At 45.6% G+C, this 10,462-nt stretch overlaps 1 protein-coding gene across 1 annotated transcript; it reads left to right on the plus strand.

The window, feature by feature from the left end:
* The first annotated feature begins 386 nt into the window (after positions 1-386).
* On the plus strand, positions 387-8,407 carry PRDX3 (peroxiredoxin 3). Its single transcript, XM_039870877.1, has 7 exons — positions 387-540; positions 1,925-2,060; positions 3,582-3,723; positions 4,188-4,323; positions 5,141-5,244; positions 7,144-7,309; positions 7,631-8,407. The coding sequence occupies exons 1-7, from the start codon at positions 505-507 to the stop codon at positions 7,682-7,684; spliced, it is 774 nt and encodes a 257-aa protein (XP_039726811.1). The 5' UTR covers positions 387-504; the 3' UTR covers positions 7,685-8,407.
* The last annotated feature ends 2,055 nt before the right edge of the window (positions 8,408-10,462 follow it).

Here is a 10,462-nt window from a genome sequence, read left to right on the forward strand (position 1 = left end):
AAAATGGAATCCCAAAGGTTTTCAGGACACCAAAGCCTTGATGTGTCTGACCCACTTAGCTTATTAACAGACTAAAATTGCATTGCAGTTAATTCCATTTCATGTAGAAGTCAGAAGGCTCTACCTGAGGCCGAAATAGTTGAGATCTTATTCAAGAACCGGTCAAAACAGTAATCCACACAGGTTAACAACAACAACAAAATCAGTAGCAAATATGGAAATATTTTGCTCCCCATCTGGATTAGTCCTTTTTAGGTTGGGGGCGACAATTAGAGACAAAATGTTGCTTTCCCAGGTACTCAGCTACTCAGAAGCCACAATGGAAGCTACCCCCTTACAACAGGGGCGGAGGGACGCGACAGGGACGTCGGAGGGTCCCTAAAAGGAGGAGCTGCTGTGGCTCGGCCCGCCCCGCCCGGCGAGGCCACGCCTTTCCGGCCCCGCCCCCAGCACGCCCCGCCCCGCAGCCTCCAGTCCTCTCCGCGGATCCCGCGTGTGCTGAAGATGGCGGCAGCGGTGGCAAGGTTTCTCCGGGCTTCGGTGAGTGGCTGCCGGTTGGGAACAGGCGCGGAGACACTATGGTGGCTCCAAGAAGTGCTTCCCAGACAGGATCCCACTCCCTAACGGTCTGGGGGACTTTCGCCCTCCCTGGAGGATGTCAGCTAGTTACGGACCCAGAGGCCTCCGCTAGAGAAGGCTCCCTGCGCCTGCTCAGAAGTGCCCTTCCCATACCCCTTCCTCGCAGTCCACTCCCTTTATTTCTCATCGATCAGATTCGGAGGTCCCCAGTCCTCTTTCCATCTGAGCACCTGGTCCTGCCCCTGGAGACGGGCGATCTGCCCCCCTGTCCCAGACTCTATGACCTTGGAAAGTGCTTTTGCCTTTCCGAATCTCAGTTCGCTTTGCTCGTCTCAAGGTAGAGTGATGCCTACATCAAGGCGTGGCCGTGAGCATCCACGAAATGCTGGATGGAAACCAAAGTGCTAAAGTGCCCAAAGTGTCAAAATGCAAAAGGCACTTTTCTCCTCCCACCACCCGCAGGTCTCTCCCTGCGCTTTTCTCTTGGCAAAGCCTAGTGCTTCCTCGCTACCCACCCTCCCCCTTTCTCGTGGCGGGTTCCAACGCAGGCTCTTCTTCCTGAGTCATGCAAGACACTGAAGTTGAGCAAACATTTGCCTTGAGCCCTTTTCAGAACTTTACTAGAGGATGAACTTTGCTCTACTTGTTTGCTTGTCTGTGGGGCTGGAAGGGCCTTGTCTTTTCTAAGGAAAAACCTTGACATGATATATCGCTCAGCAGAATGTCCTGACAAAAGGCTTAAAATATTCGGGGCCTGGCCAAGTCCCCTTGGTTTTTGAACCCTCTGTGTTGCTCTTAAGAGTAGGGAGCCCTTCTGGTCTTATAATTCCCCTCCTCCTTGCAGTCTTTTTAAAAAAATAAGTTCTTAAATAAAAATTTTATGTGTAAGATGCACAACATAATGATTTGTTATACATACATTTAATTAAATGATTACTAGAGTCAAACTAATATCTCTTCACATGGTTAACCTTTTTGTGTGTGATGAATGTACCTGCAATCTACTCTCTTTAGCATATTCCCAGTTCAGTGCAGTATTATTATTCAGTGCAGTCATCATGCTGTACTTTAGATCTCTAGACTTATTCATCCTACATAACTGCAACTCTGTATCTTTTGACCAATTTCTCTCCATCCCCACCTTGCAGTCTTGAAAGAGAGGGAAGCAAAAGAGAATATTAAGAACATGGAGACCCGATCCGTACTCTTAAGAGTTTTGGGTTTGCTATTTGGTTCATGGGAACAGAGAGAGCCAAGGCCACCACTGGCTTATGCCCTTTCAGCAGGGCTAGCCTTTACCCACCGTTCTGGACTACTTCCTAATATAAAGTCTTTCTCTTACCAGGTTGCCCGACATGTGAGTGGTATTCCTTGGGGCATCTCTGCCTCTGCAGCCCTTAGGCCTGCTGCTTCTGGAAGGATGTGCCTGACAAATGTCTTGTGGTCTGGTTCCAGTCAAGCAAAATTTGCCTTTAGCACAAGTAAGTGTTATGCCTTGTTTTGACCCAGGTACTGAAAACATGAATCATCATCTCTGAAGAGGGGCCCTGAACTCTGGCTGTACATTAGACTCCCCTGGGGATCTTTTAAAAGCGTACCATTGCCCCAGTCCCACCCCAGACAAATTATGTCAATCTCAGGGGTGAGACCAGGACCAAGACATCAGTGTTTTTTTTTATAGCCCACCAGGAGATTTTAATGTGTGGCCACGGTCAAGATTCACTGAAGTAAACTGCCCTTGTGTCACATTTTCTAGTTGGTCACCAGAGATTTTAATCCTGTGTTGAGAAATATGGGTGGGGGACTCGACTCAGATGCCTTCCGTGTGAGGTCAGTGGGAGTGCAGCAGCCTGTCAGGGCTGAGGCTTTTGGATTCAAACCTGTGTGCTGGCTCCAGTTGGCCATGTTAGACCATGGACTCCTCCATGATCTGAATGAAGCGTAGCTCTTTCTTGAGATTTGCCCTCCATTTTCTAGAATGTGGGCTTTGCTGAGATCAGCCTCACATAACAATTGGTACTTGAAAATACCTCCTTTAGATTTGTCCCACCTTTTATAAAGCGTATTTTTAGCATGTAATGGTTTGGGTGATATACTTTAGCAAAGCCTTTGTTTATTGGTAAAATGCTCTAAAATGTTTCCCAGTTTTACCACCCTGGACCTTTAAAAAATTTCTAGTAGTGATTTGATGCCACAGATTGAAAACTTTGCTTGTCACCTGATTCAAACTCCCATTCCGAACAGCTCCATTGTTTCTGAGGCCCATGCATTCTGACACCAGATCGCCTTTGTCCCTCGGACCCAAGTAGAAGCAAGTCCTTCTCCAGTTCTGACACATCTCTTGCATTTTTGCCTTTCTTGTGTTTTCTCTGCCACATACCTCTCACTTAGATAACTGATATCACCCCATAACTTCAGTGTCTCCTCCTCCTGCTCCCCAACCCTCCCCTGCCAGACTAATCTTCCAAAGAACAGCCGACTCATCTTCCGTCTCCTACACGAAAACCCCCAGTGACTCCTCTATCTCTCTTTTTAAGAACAGACTCATCAGCCCCGATATTTAAGGGCCCTCACAGCATGGCCTTCAACCGTTCCTGCCTCGTCTACCACTGTTCTTTCCACATGTTCCTGCTCTGTCTGTTCTGACCAAACTGCGTCACGGGCTGTTCCCCACACTTGTCCTCTTCCCTCCTCCATGCCATTGCCCTGTCCCATCTGGACTTGGTGAAATCTGCACCATGTCTGGAATCCATATCCAGTCTGTCTTGCTTAATTCCATCTCTACCATATTCTGTCATCTTTTTAGTTTCCGTAGCGCTTTCAATTGAATTTGTGTACAATCTAGAACTATGGAAGGAAAATAAATTTACCTAAGATGTCCAGTTTACTGAACCTTTTAATTTATACTGCTTATTAATTATTGTGAAAGGTTTAAATAAAATCAAATAGGTGCTTTAGTATCATTTGATGAACTTTATATGCACGTGGGGTTTTTTTTTCAGGTTCCTCAAACCATTCTCCTGCCGTCACCCAGCATGCACCCTATTTTAAGGGTACAGCCGTTGTCAATGGAGAGTTCAAAGAACTAAGCCTTGATGACTTTAAGGGGAAATATTTGGTGCTCTTCTTCTATCCTTTGGATTTGTAAGTGTAATTTCTGTAATTTCTGCTTTAATGTCATTCCGAAAGCAAGCAAAGATTCCTTCTTCCACACTGACATCGCCTGTCTCTAGTTAGAGTTCTTGTCAAAGGAAGGGTTCTTTCTGAGCCTTTATCACTGATGGCCTTGTTGGCACGGCTTGCATCTGTAGCTAATTTACGAGTAATGGATTGAGAGGATGGAGTGACATTTTTCACTGGTCTGGAAGAAAATGAGAAAAGTAAAGATAGTAAAATGGGTTTTCGCATAGAGCTACTTTATTTACAAAATGGTGCTCACCTCCACCATTTTGGGATATGATTCTTAAATAGAAAGGTGAGGATGGTTAGCTATTTTGCCTTTTTCACCCTTAAGAAAATTGAACTCATTTTTAGGCTACCTGTTGTTCCAATTTTGAATCCTTTTTTTTTTCAATTCTCTGATGAGAATTTCTGCCCTTTTTTTCTAGCACCTTTGTGTGTCCTACAGAAATTATTGCTTTTAGTGACAAAGCCAATGAATTTCATGATGTGAACTGTGAAGTTGTTGCAGTTTCAGTGGATTCCCACTTTAGCCATCTTGCCTGGATAAACACACCGAGGAAGGTATAAACATTATTTGCCCTGTCTTGGCACTTGTGACCTTAAAAAGTGAAAAGATCCCATCAAGACTAACCCTAGAAGTTGTTAAAACATGACTAGTCTGATATGGGCTATTTGTAGGTCCTGACCTACTGGCGAATTCTGCTGAACTCTGCCCATATCTCCCTCGGCAATGCATGCCTATTTATTCCCCACTACATTTGTATTTTCCACGATGCAAACAGTAAGGGAGAGCAGGCTAGCAGGGCGGGGGAGCAGCTGGGGCCTGTTGCCTCCCCTCTACCAGTACCCTGTAGGTATCGTGAACCCTCCTGCGTGTCTCGTGGGAAGGTGGTTAGGTTCTCTGATGTCACTTTCTGCATGATAAGTATTCTTGCCTAAAGATTTGCTTGAGAGAATCAAAATTTCTAGCTATGCTGCTGTACTGTCGACATCAAATTATTCAGAGTATTTTTTTAATACTTTTCCATTTTTATGCTTCAGAAATTAATCTTCAACTAAAAGAATTAGGGAAAGAAAGATCTGTAGTATTAGCTGGGTTTAAATCCTGCCTCTGTCCCTTTTTAGCGGTGACCTGGAGCAAATTACTTAACCTTTGCGTGCCTGTTCCCTCATCTGTAAAATAGCAATGGTAATTGTATCTGCTCGGGATGGATAGGAAGAGAAAGAGTTAATATAGCTTAGGGCAATGCTCGGCTTGGTTGGTGCTCCATTGCTGCTACCCGTTGCCATTATTGTTGGTCTCAGACATTGTGTGACCTGGCCAGGAATGATGTGAGAGCGCACAGATAACAACCAGTCATGTTTGCATTTTTATTAGAATGGCGGTTTGGGCCACATGAACATCGCACTCTTGTCAGATCTGACTAAGCAGATTTCCCGAGACTACGATGTGCTGTTAGAAGGTCCTGGTCTCGCACTAAGGTAAGATCCTGTTTCTTATGAATTTAAAATTGTTTCTCATGTTTAGCATCGTCCCACTTCTTAGGGGATTTATAGAGACTTGGGAAAGCAATCTGAAAACCAAAAATCCTTCATTTTAATCTTTTAAGAAGCACTGATGAATGCCCCTCTGAGGGTTGGCACTTTCAGAAATGGCCTAGACACATTTGCCCACTGCACCACCTTGTGTGTCTTTTGAAGAAGGACGTCGTGTCTGGATGGTCGTACTACTTTACTCTTCCTGGCTAGGAGCCACTTTCACGGGGGGAACAGTCCTGGCATGTTTGGAGAAGGGAGGACTAGCAGGATAGGAGTCAGTATCCTGCAATGGATAAGGTCTCATAAAGCTTGGAATCAAAAACTCCTGGAGTTTAATTTTTTTAACTCATCTACTTAATAGCTGTGTGGCTTTGAGCAAGTTGCTTTACCTCTTTGAGTCACAATTTTTTTTATAACTAGTATGAGAATGTACCTCACGGTTGGTTATGAAGATGAAATAAGATGTAGCTAATGCTTTTAGTACAGGTCCTGGTAGCTGTTATGACCCTTGTCTCAGAATGTCATTTCTGTCCTTCATTCTGTGGTTAGACCTTTACTCCTTTGAGTGCGAAGCTTTCTTCCTGTCTTTAACAGTCCCACATTCAAACACAACCTTCGTAAGAGGGATGAGTACTTAGGACTTAGAAGTGGCATCTTGATGGCCACTGAGTGAAGGAGGGTGGAACTTGACCTTCAGAAAGCAGGCAAGGACTGCACCTGGAATTTTAGCTCTGGGAGGCCACCTAGAGCTTGGGCCTTTTTGCTCCAAGGGGATGACTGACTGCCTGTAATGAATTAAAGCCAGCCCTTAACAGAGTTGGCAAGGGAAGGAGAAAAAGAGTGCTGGCTTTTTCCTCCCAGGATCCTTCCCTGTTAGGTCTTGCTAAGTCTGCAGGTAACTCTCTACTGGTTTCACTATTAAGATCGACGATGGGGAAGGTGCTGGGTCTGGCTGGTGAGATAAGGCCTTCTTTCTGGAGTCAGTGGGCCCTGCCCCTTCCTACCTCTGTGTCTGCATCTGCACCGTGGACTCCATCCAGCTTGGCTCCACTTCCCAGGAACACGCACCAGGACCCGTTAGGCCTGAAAGCCAGACCCCCAAGGGCCAGGCCCAGGGAGGAAAAGGCACCTTTTTACCTTGCGAGTTTTCTCTAACTTGCCTTTTCCCCTGAGTGATTAACTCTTGGAATGCTGCACCCTTTTAAGACAGACTGTTAAAACCTGTGCGTTAAACATACCTGCATATGTCATAGTGACACCAGCACTTGTGCAGAAAGAAGGTGAGCACAGGTGGGTCAGGACCTGTGATTACATCGCTGCCAAGTGATGTTGAGTGGCAGGTTGGGTTTTTCCTTTACATTTCTGTTCGGCGTAGACTGAATCCTTTCTGCAAAAACTTCCCTGTGGGATTTTCCCCCATTTGCCCAAGAAATCACTCATTTCATAAGTATTTACTGAATATAGGTAAACTACATCTCTGTCCCTTCCCAGTTGCCTGTGGTTACTTGCCAAGAGTTGATATAGCAGCCTAGAGAATGCCTGCTGAATCACTAATAAGTAAAGACAGTTCTGCTCTCTGTGACTTTGAGATACTGTGTGACATTCAGGTCACATTTGTAAATGTGACCATACTGCCTGTTTTCCAGGCTGGCCTGGTCCAGGCTTGCCTTTGTTAAAGTATCTGTCAATAAGAGATGATAAGCTTTTTGTATAACAGAACCCCATTTTTAAGCATACGATAGACTTAATAAATGCCTTAGTAAGAAGCGGCAAAGACAACAGGGTAGAAGTTAGACTCTGATTCTGGTACTGTTGTACTAATGAGGATAAGTTCTGATACAGAGGTCTCTTCATAATTGACCCCAATGGAGTCATCAAGCATTTGAGCGTCAATGATCTCCCCGTGGGCCGAAGCGTGGAAGAGACCCTCCGCCTGGTGAAGGCATTCCAGTTTGTGGAAGTCCATGGAGAAGTCTGCCCTGCAAACTGGACACCGGATTCTCCAACGGTACGTTTCTTTTCTAAAAGCAGTAGGACCCCAGCAGAGGGTCCCAGGTCCTCACTGCCTCAAGGGCTGTTGGCCTGGAATATCCACAGGAGCCCACCCTGGGAGCAGGGCAGGCTGCAGATGAGCAACACTGCCGAGAGGTGGGGGATGGGACCTGGATTAGGCAGGCCATTACTGTAACTTTCATCCAGGTATTTTAAAGGTAACATACCAATCTTTAAAAAGTTAAAGAACTTTAAGTTAAAAATTCGGAGTTTTCAACTCACTTTTTAGACTATATCTTAAAGTCAGTTACTTAATGGAACGTTTTCATATTTTCAGATCAAGCCCCATCCAACTGCTTCCAAAGAGTACTTCGAGAAGGTAAATCAGTAGATCATTCCATGTGCACCTGCAGCATCGTAAAAGAACCACACCTGGAACTGACTTAGCATTTCAAGGATGATTATGTATAGAAGGCAGAGAACCAATTATGCTTACATGCGTAAATATTACTCCAGATGTTTCGTTTTTATAACAATGGCTAAGGCGTTTTAAACATGGCTAGTTACTAATATGAATTCTTCTTGATGGCTAGCTAGTTTATAGAATGCCTAGTTCACCTCTTTCTTTGATCATGTCTTCAAAGGGAAACGCTTTTCTTAGCCTAACTTGAACCTTCATGTACATCAGAATAGTACCACAAGTATCCAAAGCCTCTGATCAAGGGTCCTAAAATTTTATTCTTGAATTTCTTTCTATGAAACTGAATTTTCTTTGAAGATAATAAAGATCATAGTTTTGTGAGCATCAGCCATCCAATTTAACTCTTGGAGTGGATGGAAATGTGATTGAAATAAATGTGAATCATGTTTTTAAAAAAAAATACGGTGGCAAAGTGACTTAACTGATCATGCATGTTCCTCATCCCTGAGATTTACAGTTTATATAGTTATTTTACTTATTTTGTTAGCTGGCTGTCTACATACATTTCTGCATACTGATTGAGTGTAATTATAAAGGATATTTATTGAATCCAGGGATTAAATTTTGAAATCATTGTAATTAAATTCTTTTCTGAAGTGCTTAATGTAAAATATATAATAAAAACATTTTAAGATAATTTGCATTTTTAACACCATTAATTTGTTGGTTCAGCTTATGTTGTGGCTCTTTAGTTTTCTAATTATATCAAGACACATTTCTTGAGCATTTAACTCATGGCCCACAAAGATGAGTAAGGTGCTGGCCCAAAGAACTGTTTAGGGGGCAGGAGAGAAATGGAAGCATGTATTCATTGTTTCGGTAAATCCTTGAGCACCGACCACATGCCAGGAGTGAACAAAAGAAAACAAACCTTTTTCTTCATGCGCTTACAGTCTAGAGGGGGAAACAAAAGAAAAGAAAAATGCATAGGGCGTGTGGAAGGACAACAGAGTGGAGCAGAGAATCGCAGGTGTCCTGGGCAGGTTGTCAGGGAAGGCCTTGGGAGAGTGGCAGTTTCTCCAGGTCTGTTTCTCACCTGTAAGATGAGGGCATTAATTGTACCTGTCTCAGGGTTTTGATGAGGATCAGGTGAGAGAAAACGTGTATAAAGTGAGGGGAGTTAGAGGCATAAGAAGGTTCTAGGCAAAGGCCTGAGCAAGAGTGTGTTTGGGGAGGTGGAGAAGGGAAGGGCCACAAGACTGGAGGAGAATGGTAATGAGCCCAGAGCGCCTAGGGGGAAGCCAAGGACTTTGGGTTCCGTTCTGGTAAGAGAAACATCAAGACAGTTTTGAGAAGAGCTGCTCATTTGTTCTAACAGGATCACTAACTCTTTCGTTAAGACCAGACTGTAAGGGTCCCGAGAGGGGCACAGAGACGTCCTCTGGGCTGGATTTGTGACATACTTGCTGGTAGGGCCAACATAATAATAGTACAGGTGTTCTAAATATATGGTACAGTAGATGTATAAGGGGGTCACTGAGGTGAAGAGGGGCACCTTACCCAGCTATGGGCATCAGGGAAGGCTTCCTGGAAGAGGAGATGAACTCTTGAAGCCTATGGGAAAGTGAGCCAGGTGAGCTGAGCAAAAGGAGCTGAGAAGTCCCACGGGCCTGAAGAAAACCAGGAGCACCTTTCATGTTCCTGTAGGGAAGGCAATGGCGGGAATAGGCCAGCTGGGTGTTAATGGCCTAAACCGACCACTTCCAATGGACTCAGTGCTGTTTTAGGGCCTTTACATGTTTCACGTATTTTGATTATCAACCTAACTCTGAGGTAAGTACAATTATTATTCTCGTTTTACAGATGAGTAAATAGACCTGGAGAGATTGACTTGACTAGGGTCCCACAATGGGTAGTGCTGAGTCCCCAACCCAGGACTCCTGAGGACCCCCCTGAACACCCTAAACAGCCACATTGGCTTCCACCAACACATACAGCCCCTGCCCATCCCAAGAAGGGTGGGGAAGGAAAGGGGGACGGACGGGGCACAGGAAGAAGGAGGGTGCATTTTTTTTCTCTACAAATGGCCCCTCCCTACTTGATCTGGTATTCAACCTGAGGAACTGGATTTGCCCCAGTCCTGGAGAAAACTGTTGGGCTGACGGGAAAGAGTCTGTACCAGGGTGGGCTTCACGGTTGGCTTGTGGCAGAGCCCCGGGCTGGGTTTAACGCTCTGATGTCGACTTTCTCAATTTTTTAAAATGGGGCGCCACATTTTCGATTTTCGTTGGGCCACGAAAATTACGTAGCCGGTCCTGACTGTCTCCAATACCTGTACACTGGACTTAAGGGGGGACTGAACGGACTTTCAAGGGTAATGTCCAAAAGCTTAGGTAGGTGCTGTGGTACGGGGGTTCCCGTAGGTGACTCCTCCAGGCCTGGGAGCGGCCTCGCTACCCTAAGGGGTGGAGCAGGGTTGAAATGACTCGGGTCTGTGGGAGAACAGGGCTCACAGGACCAGTGGGGGTAGAGGCGTGGGATCTGGGGGTTTGGAAGGTGGTGACACTGAGCAGCAGGTGCGCGGGAACCCAGGAGCTGGCAGATGGTAACATGCAGGAACCCAGGAGAGAGGGGTTCCCGGCTGCTGGCGCGTGGTGACACAGAGCAGCGAGCGCGCGGGCTTGGGGACCCGGCACAGAGGGCGCGCGCGCGCCGGGGGCGGGGCACGCCGCCCGGCTCCTCCTCCGC

Source organism: Pteropus medius, unplaced genomic scaffold, assembly GCF_902729225.1.
Source record: "Pteropus medius unplaced genomic scaffold, Ma_sr-lr_union100, whole genome shotgun sequence".
Lineage (NCBI taxonomy): Eukaryota > Metazoa > Chordata > Mammalia > Chiroptera > Pteropodidae > Pteropus > Pteropus medius.